The 18,461-nt window shown below is 39.9% G+C and overlaps 1 protein-coding gene across 1 annotated transcript in view; it reads right to left on the minus strand.

Annotated features, from left to right (window-relative positions):
- Nucleotides 1–18,242, minus strand: part of CDH4 (cadherin 4) — a 512,453-nt gene extending 494,211 nt beyond the window's left edge. Inside the window, exons 1-2 of the mRNA XM_072110989.1 lie at nucleotides 17,975–18,242; nucleotides 11,108–11,219 (exon numbers count right to left, since the gene is read on the minus strand). Of these exons, the coding sequence (XP_071967090.1) occupies nucleotides 11,108–11,219; nucleotides 17,975–18,022 (160 nt within the window). The 5' untranslated portion in view covers nucleotides 18,023–18,242. The remainder of the gene's footprint in view (nucleotides 1–11,107; nucleotides 11,220–17,974) is intronic.
- Between the last annotated feature and the right edge of the window lie 219 nt (nucleotides 18,243–18,461).

The raw sequence follows: 18,461 nt of genomic DNA on the forward strand, positions 1-18,461 counted from the left end.
TGCCGCCATGTGATTGGCTGATTAGAAATTAAGTGTTAACGAGCAGTTGGACAGGTGTACCTAATAAAGTGGCCGGTGAGTGTACATAGACAATACACAGCTGAGTTGGGAACTCAGATAAGTAATGTTGAGGGAGGATACAGATGGACTAGGAATCTCTCATCTCTAGCTTCCTGTTGTCTGCTTCCCCCATGTGGTCTGCAGTCACTGAAACAGATATGTGTCCTCACCGTGTTTGCGTGGGTTTCTTCCAGGTACTCCGGTTTCTCCAAAACATACTGGTAGGTTGTTTAGATTGTGAGCCACATGGGGACAGGGACCAATTTGAAATGCTTTGTGCAGCGCTGCGTAATCTGTGTGCGCTATATAAATAAAGAATTATTATTATTATTAACCACCCTGGGATAAGAAGACTACCTGGCGAAGGGAGGGACCCATTCAGAAGTCTGCTATGGGGCCCAGCCTCTCCTAGTTACACCCCTGGTGTTAAACGGAAAGAGGTAGCCTTGGCAAAGTTCCCTTTTAGATTTTGCTTCTAATCTATAAAAACAACTGTAACATGATCTTGCAATAAAAATAGATATCAATAAGATGTCATTAATGTTTTCAGTATTATATTACGACAACTAAGGGGGGTCATGCATTTTTTGTTTAATGTACCCACCATTCTCCCAAAAACTACTAATTATAAACCAAAATAACATCCTTGTGGTCAGCTTTAATACTCCAGTCAAGGTGTAAGGGTCACTGGCCTCAACATTGAATAAAACCACGTCCCGCAAAAAAATCCAAAACAAATATGTGTCTTTGCAGTGAAATTTTTCGAAGACATAAAAGTAGAGGGAAAAAAATCAGGGCAGGGACGGGCACTTCCTTTGCTCTTGTGAAACGTGGAGAAGAGGTAATGGCTCTGCCGCTAATCCCTGCAATCAGCAGGTGATTTGAACTTGGCTGACAGCTGTGCCTTTAAAACTAACCTTGACGGATGATCCTCAGATCCAAAAATAACGTGTTACCTTTCACAGCTCACAAAAGGCTTTTATCTCCTCTCTACTGTGATGGACTGATTGGCACAATTGCAAGTTATAAAATGTAATTAATCAGGGCCCGGCTAAGCACAGGGTTTATGGCCTGGGGACCCAGCAGGAAGGAAGAGTCCTTTGAAATGTGACTCCACTTCCATCCTGTGGATCGTGAAAAAAATACACTTTATTCATTGCAAATGATATAGTCTTGTAATATTCATAAAACATTTATGGCAATAAGTGAGTTAGATTATTTCCTTCCGCTGAACCCTTATGTGTATTTGACACTGTGTGTAAACATAACATTAAAATTATACTTATAAATGAAAGCTTACTGTGAAAAATAATTCTTATATAATGCAATGAAGACTTTTGACATCCTATGGGAGTTCTTGGGTCTTTTGTTGTTTCAGACACAACAGGAAATGCTTCCCCACCCTTATAACTCAAGGGATGGTCTCCTCTTAGCACTCACACTGATATGGCTACTACTACTGATAAGGCTGTTAAGATTATAGACAATGTTATAATGTGTCTTAGATGGGACTTGATTTCAGAACCACTGGTATCAGAGGCAACAAAATAACCTATTAAAATTAGTATCTTCCTAGCCTAAAAGCCTCAATAGCAATGCTTTTAATAACTGGCATGTGAGGGACAGTACAGCAAGGCCATAAACCATAATTTTACAATAGAATGTGATTGTTTACCGTAAGAGCAATGAAACTATGAATCCATATTTGCAGTTATGAAGGAATACATATGGGTTGTGAACATCCATCTCATATGGGGTTTTGCCTTCTTCAGAAAAAAATCAAAAACTGGACTTTTTTTTAATATATACAGCCGATCTATGCTCCTCTCCCGGGCGCCACCATGTGCCTGCCGTGTTACCATACAGTGGGCACACGTTTGTGTGAATTTAGCCTAAATCAAGTGGAACGGCTATGGAGGATGGGTAAGAGCTAGAGACCAGTAGACCTGAGGGGTGCTGATGACCCTCCCAAAGCCCTTCCACTTGATTTATATACAAATAAAAGATTAAATATTATTTTTTAATCAAACTACAGGAGCAGAGCTCCTAATAAGTGTATAGCTGTATTTGCAGTGCTGGGAGCTACCCTGCAGCACTAAGGTTGAATAAAGCTAAAACCAGGGGTAGATTTCCTTTAACATTATTAACTACAATAACAAATTTATGATAATACAGAAGTTCATTGTGGCCCAATCATAGGCAAAAGAGATATTGTAACAGGGTATGTAATTTCAGTGCGCCAATGCTATAGTGAAAAACAAAGCTCTTAGTCATTATGTATCCTGCTAGGATTCCATACTTGCCAGGGATAAAGGGTTGCCTTTACAGATTGTATACAATTAGATTACAGATACATAGTCACAATGTAGCACATTGTACTTTATTTTACCAAACTATATAGAAGTAATGCTAAACCATTTCTGCTACAATGCTTTCCATCCATGATATTGGATATTGGAACTATTATGCAGTATGCAAGCATTACAATTATTCCAGATGATAGGAATTTCTGCATTTTGAGCATCATACCAGAAATATTCTAAACATGTTTAAAAAAAGGACAAATTATTCTTGGGAACAACACGATGGTTATCAGATTGACAGTACTTAGCATACTGCTGTAAGGAAGAAGGTGCAGAGTCTGCATCTATAATTACAAAGAAAAGCAAATATATTTTTTTCTTTTTCCTTTGGATTTCAGAAAACTATGGATAAACTAGACGAGTATTTGGTATTCTAGTTAGTATTGTCCCTTTTAGATGAAATCTTTTCTCAGCTGAATGCCACAAGACCCCTCTCCTCATTTATCATACAGAAGTTAATTACTGTGTTGTAAATGGCTCCTCCTGGAGCGCTCTATGTTTTTTAGGATGTTAGGGAGCTGACTCAGGAAAATATGATAAACCACAAGGTATATCTTCAGAGCGCCGGCGTCTAATCACCTGCTCACTTCGGGACAGTTCGCTTTGTCATTACTCATCAATAAATAAGAAGCACATATAGAGCCGTATTACTTCCAACAGTTCTAAAGCTAAATAAGTATAGGCCGGCACACATTAATTACATACCCAATGAGACTGCAGCAGAAATATTGAAGCTGTATCCAAGTCCAAATACTAAACTTCAATCCTTTATTTCAAAAATCCCAACGAAAACTTGTTGTTAGCCAGGGAATAATGGAAAAACCACACAAGCAAACAGCACTAGACATTTAATATTTTTTACTAGCTCTTTACACATTAATCCAAAGGGGCAAATTAGATCAGGTTTGTGGTTCTGTAAACTATAGAAATATAGCAGAGGTATAGGTAGTTAAATAAATCAGTGGGGATTGTATCTTTATCTGCAGTTCTATACGTAAGACCTGCCAGGAGATATGACTGCCCCTTTTTAAATGGCTGATATTTTCCAATTCGCCCTCCGGGATCCTTCTTCACTAGCCTTCGCTCAGCCTTTCAAAGATTTGTATGGGGGGGGGGACAAGCCGAATCAGCTATGCTACTCTGGCCAGACCTAAAACTGCAGGGGAGTGAGCCTCCCAGACCCCAAATTATATCACTCAGCGACCATAAGCTTCGTTGACTGGCACTATCATCGGGCATCCATCAGTGGGTATCCGTGGAGACAGATGTTACCCATCCCCACCTACGGACTACCCCATGGCTGCAGCCAGTCCAATGACCCGTGGGATTTACACATTCTCTCTTCTCTCTTTTCACCATACCTTTGCCACGAGTGGGACAGACTGGCATCCCGGGACTCACTGGTCAGACTGAATACTGAATAAAGTTGATTGAATAAAACAGAGAGTTGATCAGGAAGCCATTCTACACCCCCCCTTATTCCTCCTCCCCATGTCCTTGTCTGGTCTGTCTAGTTATGTCAGGTTTGTCCCCCTCTGTCTGACATGGTTTACTATCTCACCAGTAAAACCTGTGCAGGAAATACTTACTACTATTTTGCTTATCACTTCAGCCCATTTCTACTGTTCACAACTCTGTAATATCTCAATACTGTTATGCTCAAGTGTTGGGGTCCTGCGAGACCACCCTTCATATTTTGAAACCTATTTTATTCATGTATATGTTGTTTCTTTCAATAAATGTGGAATAAACATAAATGGCTGATACTTTTATTAAAGTACATCTACCATCAAATATTATGATGGGAGACTCATATATCAAATTAGCAAATTTCCCATCGGGGGTCTCTGGGGGCAGATTTTATTCCCTTCCCTTTGCCAAGGTTCTGCCTATGTAACACGCAGTCTGCAAATCTTGCACATTGGCGCGGTAACTTTCTTTGTTAGCTGCTGCAAGCAAAAAAAGTCCTGCACATTACACAGGTGGGACCTGGCTATAGGGGCATGAATAAATTATGAGCCCCCAGGGCCCGGGGACTTGATATAAATCTTTTTCTTTTCAACTGAGCCGTTCTAGAATATAGTAAAAATGAGAAAAAATCAATGGGTAAATTATAGGAGTCTACCATCAGTTTACCTGATGTTAGATGTCTTTTAAATGTATCACTGAATTAATGTTTTCTGATATAGATATGTAAGTTCTCTAATGTGAAGGTAATGAATCTTGGTAGGATAATAATGAGTGACTTGTGTGTATAATGAAATCTCTCAGAATCCTACTGCCTCTTCTATGAGTCCTGACAGTATCTTCTATTTCATGATGTAAATCACATAAGCCTAAATATCACAAGGCTCAGCTTCTGACCCTCTTTCACATTTAGCGCTCAGACAGGGCAGCAAATCCGCCGGACACATTTACTTTAAAAACTGGCATGGGTCCCAAACTGCTTCAATGAAACAACTCATTAATATATAACAACATGGCTTTTTTTAATATCAGTTGTACCTTTTAAGATCGGTGTGTGATACAGAAGTACAGTATATGGAGCAGCCACGCTCTCTGATAGAGCTAAGTTAGGTAAGACTGTGTGATTAGTCACTTATACACAAAGCAAGGCCAAGCCCTGAGCCCCACAGGATGGAAATGTGGAGCTCTCACTAAGAGACTGCCAGCCAGACCTCAAGGTTTTGCTTACACAGACGCCACGCTCGCGTTCATCAATTCCGTTTCAAGTCTCTTGCTGTCTTGTGTTTGAACTGAGATTTTCTAGTGTGTGAAATCTTTCTGCTGAGAGAGCAGTACTTCTGTTTCTTATGGAATCCACAGTGAGAAAGGAGGAAGGGATCAGGAGCAAGAACTGAATTGTTGACAACATGAAAGGGGTCACTCAGTAGAGTGGTTAAAGCAACAAGACATAATCAAGGCGTCTGGGAAAATCCTTCTGTGCTCAGTGATAAGGATGGCTAGGCGTACTATCAGAGGGAAGGATAGGTAGAACATTTTGATTCCGATTTGGGTTTATTAATCAGGGCATATTCCCAATCTGCTTACTATATAAATCTATTGTGATGTGTCTAAAATACATAGTATCATATTTATCATGTGTACAAGGAATTTTAGGAAACTTTAATGACTCAAAGGTGTGTCTTCATTGTAAGAGCATGGTTTTACATAATTGCTCCAAAGTTTTCCCCAAAAACAAAGTTAACAAAGAGTAAGTCTTATACCACACAAAACTACTATAGTCTATTACTGAATGATTAAATCTGCTTGAATGAAGACATTCTGGCCTAATTTTATACCTTTTATTTATTGCCTTAGTTGAACCACACCCCTTTCATCCAAAGGACATGCCCCCTTTTTTGAGGCCACATCCTTCTACCATACTGTGCTGCTGATAAGATATCATTTGTTTATTAGCTGTAAAAGCATCTAAAAAACTAAATGACATATTTTTGTTGCAAACTGCTTGAAACATGTGACTCTGTGGTTGAATGTGTTAGCATACTATTTTTTTAAATGTCATGTATGAGAAATGTACATGTCATAATATTGAACGTTGTCATATATTTTATCAGAGACCATTTGACTTGTTTCTTCCTCGTTTCTTCCCTGCACATGTATGAATATACTCTCTTAGGGCTCAAGCACACAAACTTGTGCATTTTCCACGCTGCAAGTAACTGGCCGTGTGTAGTTGTATGCAGACGGACTGATATCAGTGAGTGAGTGGCGCTGACCTTGCTGATGTTCATCCACTGATGTTTCAGTTCTTCCACTGAAAAGAAGGGCAGGAATAGCACCTGCCCTATCCAATGCGGTACCGGGAATTACATGTTATACCTCACCTTGTACCCTTACAGAATCCTCTGTTAAGTCCGAGGGGTTGGGCTATGGTTTGGCTGCATTTCAAAAAACACTGTTACTCACTCCTCAGCTCTTAGACCCCAGCTTTGTGCCCTGTATAACTCATCCCTCATCACAGAGCTCACCTGTCTGCCTGGTGAGCTGACATCAGTGGAAGAGGGAGGAGCTGTACAGGAGCACAAAGGTGGGGGCCAAGAGCTCCGCAGTCTGCAACACAGACAAGTGACATGTTGTTTTTTGAAATGCATCCAAAACAAAGCCCAACCCCTAGGACTACACAGAGGATTCTGTCAGGGTTAAGGTTACTTAAGGTTAGTTAAGGTTAGTTATAACACAATTATATTGTTATGCAAATACTTAGAAAAGACAGAAAGATTAATTTTCAATGCAGCTATAATGGGCTTCTACAACTTGTCTTTAGTGAAATTGAGGTCTCTGGTGACATGTTCCCTTAAAGGCATCTTTGTCAAGTAGTAGTATAGGCAACCAAGAGCCCACACAAGTTAATACTTCCATTTCATCACAAATTAAAAATTAAAAAGTGAAAAAACAGGAATTTCATATGGATATCTTTGATTGTTTTAGTATAGATGAAGTGGGGATGAATCCTCATTAGCTCCAATTTGTGTCAGTTAGATGCAGACTAAGAAAGGCTCTACAGGACTGTGTCATAGGATAGTTTATCTACACACATGCATCCTCCAGATTACACAGTTTGTTATAAACAGTGCCAAATGCACTAAAATTGACAATATGACACAGCTAGATACACATAATTCTTTGTGATATACTAGCAACACCATACCATGAAATATGCTTGCTCCAAGAAGGAACATTGAGGACACAGGGTGTGGATTTATAGGATTGGCTTCAGTGAAGTGACTACAATTTAGCATCCTGTACTGCGATTCCTGAGATTTGGCAGAAAACACAGAGAGCACGAACACCATAACAAGAGTAAAAATATGACTGTGCAGTTGCACTATATTACTATTCTCTGCATACATTGGGCCCTACCTTAGGGTTTTTTCACTTAGTACATACACTAATTCTTTATTCCTCATGACAAATAGTACAAACAGATTAATACTTAATGTAGACAAGACAGACAAGAACAAAAGCTCACTACTCCCAGCGTCAGGATAAAGAAGCTAAGGGCTCTTTCACATTGGCGTTTTTGCTCAGCTTAAGTTGCGCAACTGTTGCATTTTGTCTCCATAGTACCTCCGCTTTTCTTCCTCTGTTTTGTCTCTGTGATGCATTAGTGTTGTTCACAAAAAATGATGGTTTAACATTGCTTTGAAAACATCATCAGCCTCATCAGTGAAAAACACAGATTATTTTTTTTTCCAGAGCCATAGACTACTATTGCTTTCCACGATCCGCATCCATGAAAAAAATAGGACATGTTTCATAATTGTTTCCACAGACAACGGATTACTGAAAATACAAGCCAATGTGAAATGGCTTTGTGGGGCATCCATGCAAATCACTGAACCATGGATGTGAAAAACAACGCCAATGTAAAAGAGCCATTAGAAGCATGTGCAAGGTGTGATTCTTAAGCAGAATTAAGCAATTTGCTAAATCTATCAATACATAAAATACAATAAACAATAAAAGCTAAATAAGAGTCCAGAATGAGCAAAACATGAAATACAGAGGAAGAAAGGATCCGGTCCCAAATGTTCCATTACATATATCAATCACAAGACCTCTACAATGATCACATGACTGTTAAGAGATTGGTAGCAGAAGACATCTGAATGACCTAAGTGACTTAGTGCCACAACAGTGGCACTGGAGAGGCAGCCAATGTAATGGGTGAGTATAGGTTAATTCTTTATTTTATACTAGAGCCTCAAATCTTTGAATAGCCCATTTAATAAGAAGATGGCACACTATATACATTGATGTATATACACCAATGCATATGGTGTTTGTATTTTTACCCACAAGCATTGTGTTACTTCTATGTAAGAGGCTTTTTAAATTAATTTTACTAATTAATTTAATTATTACCTCCAAGGGTACACTACAGTCATCCTTAGCTATTCTCGAGAGGGTAACTACTCCCTCCCCTTGAAAGCCGAAGCTGAAATATAGAGCTGTTTATTGTGTGCTGTATCAGTAATTGTCTGCAGTATTGCTCCCGTGGGCCCAAGAGGCCAGTCATACTACCTAGTTTATTAGGGGTTCAGCATAATACTTACACAGGGCAATATCCTTTTCTACACTTGCTGGGCATTATTGTACTTGAGATCCAATTCAATACATAAAATATTTATTTCTTTTATTTAGTTCTCACATAAATTCAGAAAAAGATTTATAGATCAATTAATTTAAGTTAATATTAATATATATATATATATATATATATATATATATATATATATACAGTTTGTTCCAATGACTTTCCATGTACAACTGTAATGCAAATTTATAAAAAGGGTGAAATAATTGTACGTTTTGAGAGCTACAGGAGGCAACAGTGCCCCTACTGGTCACATAAAAAATTTCAATATCTGGTATTCAGTAGTGCAGGATTTCGATCACAATGCAGGAACCATGTAAAATACTTGTATATCTATTTTTTCCCCATATTTTAACTTTTTGTGCTTTTTTCAAATATTTTAACATCTTTATTCGAATAGATCACCACCATGTGCAATACTTTAAATGTATATAGTACATTATATTTTATATTCTGATAATAAGACCAAAACTTAATTGGCACCATGAAGATGGACCATTAATAGAACAAATCTTTTTTTAATCCTAAACATTCCCTTTAATGTAGCGAAGAAAAAACTAAATATTATCAAATTGTTATAGAAGTTTAAGCAATATAACTATCTAGGCAGGTATTGATTGGTAAATGGCTGCAGAATTTTTGCCAAATAAATAGCAATTTGATCCTAGACGAGTAGATGCTTCTATGAGTGGTATTGAGGTAGAGGAAATTAGAATAACAAGATAATGCTCTTTGAGAATGGACAAGTACGAGGCTCTAAGTCTGGCACAGAAGATTACCATATCAACAGACTAGCAAATAAATGGAAGACAAATCTCAAGAGAAATGAAAGACTTTATTACATTACTATTAGACGTTACTGCAGCCCCCCAATTCACCCATGTCTTCAAGTCCTTATTCCTGCAGTGCAAAAACAACCTACTGGCAATAATTACAATGTCATCTCTCAGAGTATTTTGTCTTGTACATATGACATTTTAATTTTGTTTTAAATCCTTTGAGGTAGAAGCACAGCGCTGAACTGGAACACCAGCCGTGGAGAGAATCTGCAAGTCTGCAATAATCCAAGTCTTCCCTCTAAATCATAGATGAACCATATTTCAGAACTCTGGCCACTAGCTGGGCACCATAGGAAAATTACATCTGCGTGTACTTCTATGTCACTAAGTAAGCTAAAGGCATGGAGCCCAGGGTCCAAAAGAAATACAAGACGTTGGAAAATATCCTATTTACATAGGAAAATATCAGAACAAAGTTAGTTCTGTAGAGATAGATGATAGATAGATAGATAGATAGACAGATAGATAGATAGATTGATAGATGATAGATAGATAGATAGATAGATAGATAGATAGATAGATAGATGGATGGATAGAAAGATAGATAGATAGACAGATGGATAGAAAGATAGATACTTAAGGATAGTCCAAACAACACACAAAGAGGCACAATGATAGGTGCACGCCGAATAGGGCCGGGCTCCTGGTTCTCAGTAATATAAAATGGAAAAAAGGAAGCACTGCAAAATGTTCAAGTGAAAAAAAGTAAGTGATCCTTTTTATTCCATAACACAATGTAAAGCGAGGTTTTGCACCACCACTGAGACATGAGCCCCTTCTATCATATGCCATTAATGCCGAATGAAACTAGTGGATGGATTCAGTCTTTGCTCATCCAGTGGTTGCATACTATATGCAGATAATGGGTTTCCATTAACACCTTATCACTGCCCTGGAGTCTTTCAGAAAGAAAAATAATGCCAGCAGATTAGTGTACTAAAAAACTGAACTCAGCATGCAGGTCCTCAGAGAATTGGTCCATTTGCTAAAACATATGTTCAGTCTCTCTCTCTCGGTAGACAAACAATAAAAAAAAAACATCCCATTAATCCTAAGAGCTGATCCTTGTACTTTATGAGGTGACATCCTACTGTTGCTTGGAGTTTCGCTCACTGATACATAGATGAATAATATGACTTATACATATAGCAAGCACGTCTGACCCTCTCAGAGATATGGAAGGTATCAAAAAAATCTGCTAATGCATAAAAGCAGAGCTTCTCATTGTACTCAGGTCCTGCAACCTTTCCCATAGTAGTAAAGCTTAACAGATAAAAGCGGGTGTAAAATAGTTACTAATTTACATGAATAGTCCATAATAATCGTCCCTTACACTTAGAGACAAATAATATCAAGCTCCACCTCTTTGATGAAGCCCCACCCCTTAGCCGTCTGCCATATGACCTCAGACGAGATCAGAAACAAGTTAATGACTATCTTTTCCGACCCCCACCGCACCCTATCTCTGAAATATAGACAGGTATATTTTAGATATCTGTACTGTGGCCTTCCCTCTGGAATAACACAATGCTAGGGAATACACAAGATGCCACAGCAAGGTCTATCTATTCCCATTTATTAGTCAAGGTAAGCTTCACAATGTGAATCATCCGTATAACAAATTCATTCCATAAATTGTCTCCAGAAAAGACAGATAAGATAGCCAAGTTCGGGGAGTGACAAGGTTAACATAAAATGCTTGCTTCTGTTTGTCCTTTGCTTACCTTTTAGTAGTTTCTGTCCCTCTTTGATGCTTGGTGATACGAGGGCTGTGTAACCTTCTTCAGAAAAGCCTGGCGTACAGCTGTGCTTTGTGGTTACATTCCCAGTGTATACCTAGAGACAGAGAACCACAACCATGTCTAAGTATTTGGAGCAATTAGAAGGATTTTTAGGAATATGTTACAGTAAGTTCATCCGTTGTGTACTGCAATGTGTGCAAGCAGCGAGCCTTGGGGAAGCAGCAATAGTTACTGCACACAGCCATAATAATAGTAGGATGTATTCTGAATAATCACTGAATATAAATGCATAGAAAATATGAACAGTAGTTGTGCCCAGAATTGCATTTACTCCTCAAACAACTAGCCGGGTACCGTGGAGCTCTGTCTATATATAATATATTGAGATAATAACCTGGGTGATGCAGTTCATCCATATTCAGGTGCACAGAATTGGAATATATACACATATATGTAGCAGAGCTAACTTTGATGTGCCAAAGTATTATGAGAAAATCATAATCAGGGATTCAATCTGTATAGACTTCAGCAGATTTTTCAAAAGATTCTGTTGGGGTCCGAATATATTTGATCTGGACCATTGTTGCTCCAATTCTCCCTGAAATAGGTATATATATAGATCTCCTCTGGAAAAGTTCCAATTTCATTTTGTTACTTGTTTAGGAATCCCTCGCCGGTCCCCCCTCCCTAAGCTCTGGGATGAATGGCAGCATTATTTAGCAAAATTCGTCCGAAGTGAATCAGAAACAATTCAGATTTAATTCAATGCCTTTAAAGTGGCAGATTTGTACCAAAAAATGGACATCAAGGATAGCAGTCTGTCTAAATATCTAATCTATCCCTAGATATGTACAGGCAACTCCCAAAGATCATCTTGCTATCATGAATGTTGCCAAAAAAGTGAATAGCTTTAGATGATGCTCTCAATGAGTTATCTTGCACATAAGAAAATGTTAACTGACATACTAAGTTTACACATTCTATCATACACTGATGAAATGTTATATAAATTAATAATGGGTAATACATATTGATGTTATAGATCATCTGTGTGAGGTATATAACCAGTGTCTCATGAGGCTCTTGGAGCTCCTAGCCTTCTACATGAGGCATCCTTGGATTTGACAGCTTGAAAAGTCATGTCATATTCTTTCTGATACCCAGTTAGATATCAAACCACTGCTGCTTACAGCTTACATCAGTAGGAGAAAAAGTAAAAGAGTTACCCACACCCTAAACTAACCATGGCAGAACCTTAGCACAGCAGCAACAAAACACAGTGTTCAAGGAGAGAGGTGCAGAGCAGTCATCCAGACATGAATACAGAAAGAAAGGTAAAGCCTGAATACTTTTGCTGGAGAACAAAGCTTAAAGGGAACCTGCCACCATGAAGGTAATTTCTACATAATGACAGGTTCCTTTAGCCTCTGCCATGGTGGTTTCAAATATGCCTTTGGGGTGCATCTGCTAGCAGTGTGTGGTGAGACTTGAGGGGGGGCAGTTCGTATGGCACAGGTCATCTTTTCCTCAATATTTACTCAACACTTATTGGCCTCGCACTTTTATCAGGCTCTTCTCTGCTCCTTCCCCCCTAATTCTCATTAGAACTGCCCCCTCCCCCTGGGACTCACCACACACTGCTGGCAGGGAGCCTGATAACGTTAAAGAAACAAAAAAAAAGCCCTGGAATTATTCAAATGCATGACAAAGGCATTTTTTAAATCAACATGTCAGTCTGACCTTTCTGATAACAGGTTCTCTTTAAATGAAACTCATAAGCAGAATTTTCACCACTAAACTAATGCTCTCATTGAAATGTCTGGTAAGAATAGCTTTCAAGATTGTAGTTCTGCGTGCTATACTGCCAATCAAAGACATAATTAAGACTGGATCTTTATCTATTCATATCTTATTTAAAATTAATATTCTCATCTTTAAAACTACACCAGAAGTAACCCAGCCTCTCATTGTGTTTTATATACTCTGATAGTTGACACTCGAATAAGACTGAAAAGAATATTTAGTACCCTACATGTGGGTTTAGTTGAGAAAAGGCTTGTAACAGGTTCCCTTTAATGAGAATATTTTACCACCTCCATCAACTCCAACTCTTTGCTTTGCTCAATAGCTGCTGCTCCATAAATTCCGGCACAGTTGGAATTTTTTCCCTAGTCTCAGAGAAACCAGTTCCATAAGTTCAGACTCTGCCGGTGGGTGGTCCTGGGCCACCTAACAGTAGGGAGCCTAGTGAGCATATTGGGTGCTGAAACTAACAGCACAAAGTGCCCAGGAATGGAGGGGGTTAAAGCAAAAACCCAACAGAACTTAAATAAGTGGATTTTAACTGAGGTTGATTCCGGAGGTAAGGATCGTCTTTAAGAAGTAACACCGTTCCTACATCAACACAGTAAAGTAAAAAGCAACCACCTACAAAAGCAGAATAAGTCTATTTTAACATTATTTTTATCAGTATTTCCAAGACCGTGAACCTAGACAAACCAATGCAGAGAAAAGTACATTGGATACATTAACATTTCTGCCATATTTTGCAGCCACTCCTGGTTTTAGCTTAAAATATGGACCTAAAGACTGCAGTGGTGTTCAGGTGGCCTCAGGCAAGGTTTTAACACAAACGCAAGTAGTACTATGAACATATAAGAAAAAGTATGTTCATCTATTATGTATTTCTACATGAATGTATTGTAGATTTTCTATGACTTCATTCTACAACAAAAGAACAGGTATGTGGCATATTCAGCTCTACATCTACAACACATAGCGTAATAGCAAAAGTCTGAATATATTTTATTTGCTGCATATGCAGCTATTAAGATGAATATAAACAATCTGAATTACTGATAAGCCCAGAATATTTCAGAGGTAAATATGTAGCCGCATTCATATAGTCCTATATTATCTGCCTGCTTTTGGTAACAGGAGAGTTAAATTCAAGAGACCTTCTCAGAGAAACATCAGAGATTTGATTTCACCAAATTTCATCTGAAATTTGCAAAGACCTCAAGTATTTGTTCAGAGCCTATCTCCTTGGTAGCGGCTCTCAATCTGCCTTTGGGGATGGAATATGTAGTCGCAGACAGTGAAGAGTATAATGACCCTGATTAGCTCTAACAGCCTCCACACTCTTATTTAGGGAAAAAATATACTGCAATACAAAAAAAAAATATCTTTCCCTTGTGCTATTATTTAGGGACAAAAAAATACTGCAATTCAAAAGCTGCTGTGAGAAAGGTGTGCTGTATGTGAAACGCTGGGTACTTCACAGATATGGATTTACCTTATTTCAGCTTTATGGTGCTGAGACACTACACATAGAGACTGAATAGGTCCGGTATTTTGTATGATATTTGCTTAATAATTTGATTTATGTAATAAAACATCAAGGTAACAGAATGGATGTCCTGTTAAGATGTAGTAGAGATAGACATACTTATATAATAATGGGAAGCTGACTTTGTCAGACATTAAAAGTAAACCTGTATAGGTGAACCTAATCCAGCCATAAAGTCTTCTCTCTAAAAGACTACCACCGTAATTCTAGAGCATGGTTTCTATCAACTCTTATACACACTGGCACTGTATATCATCATAATCGCCTATTACAATGCACTAGCCACACAAAGTAGCAAATCACAAATTCAACCATTCTACATCTGTATGTGCAAACCTTGGTAGGGAAAACATGAATTCTCTAAAAGAGAATAAATATTATTATTACTTAAAAGCATAAGAAGTAAGTGTAAAACTACAGACAAGCAGTAAGTATAATACTACAAGGTCCAACTGATGGGGATATATAGAATTGGATTTTATTTGCTCCTATTGGTGGTGTGAAACCAATGGCCATATTGTAAAACTATAACCCCCAGGTCAGGATTTATTGAGAGTTTTAGGTAAAAAACAAATTATCAAGTCACGTTTGGAGATACATAATGTAGTATATATATATATATATAGAATAGTATACTACAGAGACATTAGGCCTTGGCTGGCTGTAGTGTAGTGATGTATAAAAGGTAGCTGTCCAGTGCTGAAACTGTTCTGACATAAATCCAGTACCATGCATTATTTCACTAGAATAAGGGCAAGCAGAGCTAAGTGTACTAAATTTACTGAATGTCTTCATAACATCATGAAAAGTACATCTCAGCCGCTAAGTGGAGAAAAGCAGAATGCTACCAGTCCAGCTGTTTATTACTTGCCTAAAAAGCCTCTCTACCTCCGTGCTATTCAGTGCATCCCATCATTGTATTGCTAACTCTGGGTATTTTGTCAGCTGGTAATAAAGCCAAACAGCTCTACTCTATCATAATCGACAGATATCACTAAACAGAAAGGTCTCAAACTGTAAGTGGCTATAAACTGTAGGATACGGTTCTACTGGGTCTCGATTGAGCAATTACATATTAATAACCAACTACAGGAAGCTCCATTGATGCCATCTTGTATATGTAGATAGATTGCACCCACTGCAGGCTACCAATCCATGAAGGATGGGCAGCAGAATAGCAGGGTATAAGGGGAGGTAATATGCTCATCTCTACACTTTTCTTAACCTGGGGCAAGAATGAACTTTATTGCCCTTGCTCCATGTTTTAATACCTTTAAGATACCCACTGACACATTTCCTTCCTTACCACAACTGTAATGCGGGAAGGTAGGTCACGTTTGGAGGAGTCATCAGCACAGCACCCTAGTAACTTTCCATTATGGAACAAAATAAGAGGAAATAAACATTAGTGTTAGCCTGCCCTACTCCAGTGAAGCCATGCTGGGGGTTGAGGTGAGCCACAAGTTGTAGCCTACTGCTCCATATACTGAAATATACAACATTTATTGAAACTTGTAATAAAGTAAGGATATCACTCCATTTCTAAGTTCTGATGCCACACATATTGATCCTGCATCTCTGCTGGCAAACTGTCAGCAGTGACCTAGAAGGCTACAGGTTTCCAGGATTCACGCAGATGTCCTGGGTCCTTAAGACAGATGTCACTAATATTCTGCTCCGGAATTATTTTCTTATTATTTTTGGAATGGACAGGCTGGCGGCTATTATCCAGTATCTGTGTAGTACCCACAGCTTAGCCGGCTCAGGTCACTGAACCAGAGAGGAACAGAAAAGAAAAGGATTTCAGAAGAAAGCAAAGAGGAGAAGTGTCATTTAAAATTCCAGTGAGGAGAAATCTGTGCAGCCTACTGAGAGGGACATCTTGCTTTTAGGGTTTGATCCAAAACCCTTTGCAGGACTTTCAGTCAAAAAGTGCATAATTTTATCTAAGTAGAGATTTTTTTTTTCCCTTTGGACACCCAACATCTTTGTGCTTCAGTGACAGGACACATTGTGTGCGGCCACTTCTCATGGCAGTGAATTGAAGGGTTACATTCTTGGCAGGCATCACTGCAGGTCACAGGACATGTGTGCTCTATAGAGACCGTGGAGGCGCGCTGACACTTTGCAAAGCACAGAAATGTTTGTGTCAGTGGTAACACAGCAGCATCTTTATCACTGCCATTCCATTCAGCCGGCTGAGGAATCTGCAGAGGATTCCAATCCAGGGTTTATTTTTCTGCATTCAGTCTTTGTAATAGCAGAAAATCTTTACCACATTTCCCTGCTGCTTTTTCCTCCGTCTGCCCTGCATTTGTGCAACTGGTCAATCTATTAACTTCTGCAAATTGCCGGCTAGTGATTTCTATCTTTACAACCCGCAAAGATGGATGTAAACCATAGATCTTCTCTGCAATACACTGACTTCATATGTCCTAGGCATAGTACAGGTGCGTAGATGAAGGGGTTAAACGGGGCTCCTAAAATGCTCTTATAATCTTATTATGTGCCTTGTTTGTCATATTGATCATTTATTCAGAAAGCAGGATAATGCAGATCTCCAGAGGATCTTGCTATAGCTAAGTGTGGGGATGGGAGAGATGTGCTAGGATGAGTCTGACACCACTACCCACACGTATCTGTGCTCAGTATGAATACATCAGCAGGTACTAGAGAAGGGGCATGTAGGTGCTCACACTGGCCCTCCACAGGTTACAGTGACTTGCTCCTTCTAATAGATGGGAAGTCTATCCAGACTCCTTCAGTCCAGGATAGTGAGCGCCATGCCTGCCCCACTCTGAACTTCCACCTCCAGGGACACGCTGTGATATAAATCAGCAATGAGCCAGCCTTGCCCTTCTGCAGCCTCCATGGAAAAAGAGGCACATGCCCAGTGTACCCTTCATTCACACAGGGTTGTAATGCTCATGCCAGCATTGCCAAGTTAACCCTTAACTCTCACAGGAGACATACACACCCAGGTATCATGGTGCAGGTATCTCTACCAACCAACCAATTCCTTACACTTCTCCCAAATATCCACACTACAGGGGCACAGCCATGCCATATCAGCAGTTGGCATGTGTAAATGGAGTTAACCATCTCATTTCTAGTCAATACCACGGACAGTTCCATCCATCCAAACTGAGATGAAGCATCCCTAGCTCCTGGCAAAGTAACCCTTTCCATCCATGCATTTTACAGGCATCTTTTCCCATCATGACAAGGATGCGGAGTAAAGTCTTGTCTACATGCACCGGAATTTGCAGGGATCTAGTTAACCCTTTCTATCCACGCCCAGGTACAGGCGATCCCAGCTCCAAATGCAGGTCTCTTCCGCGGGCCGGTAGGTTCCTCCTGAGTTAACCCTTTCCAGTCATGCAGGTGAACTCATTCTACATGTCCATTGGGAGGGATGTGACAGAGGCGTCAGGGTGTGTTATACACATCTAACACTGCAGAGCACACTCCAATACCCTAGCAGGAGGTTGCCCACTTACCCCCAGTGCCCCTGGCAGAGCCAACAGCAGCAGCAGAACCCCTGGCATCTTGCACCCAGACAGGACTCTTGTTCGTAGCAGCCAAGTGTCCAGCTTGCCCCCCAGTATTTGCTGGGATGTCAGTCCTCCTCCAGACCTGTACGTCCCGCTGCCGGTGTGAAGGCTCCGCTGCCCCCGGGCGCTGCCGCTTGCCGCCCGGTCTCTCCCCCGCTCTGAGCTGCAGGTGAACAGGCTGCACCAGCTGAGCGCAGCGCTAGCCCCGCCTCCCTCGACCGACACACATCCTCGCCACGCCCACCACGGCGGGACTGCCGGCAGAGCCACTCCCCCACAGAGTTCACTGACTGACAGCAAGGCCGAGCACGCTGTCACGGAGCCCCGCCCCTCCAAGTGTCTGACTGACAACGCGGCCCCGCCCACTGTAAGATCTGTGAATGATAGAAGGCGCTCACACCGCTGCACAGCGCCTCTCATGGAGGCTGATAAG

The sequence above is a fragment of the Engystomops pustulosus genome, chromosome 6 (assembly GCF_040894005.1).
Source record: "Engystomops pustulosus chromosome 6, aEngPut4.maternal, whole genome shotgun sequence".
NCBI classification, from domain to species: Eukaryota; Metazoa; Chordata; class Amphibia; order Anura; family Leptodactylidae; genus Engystomops; species Engystomops pustulosus.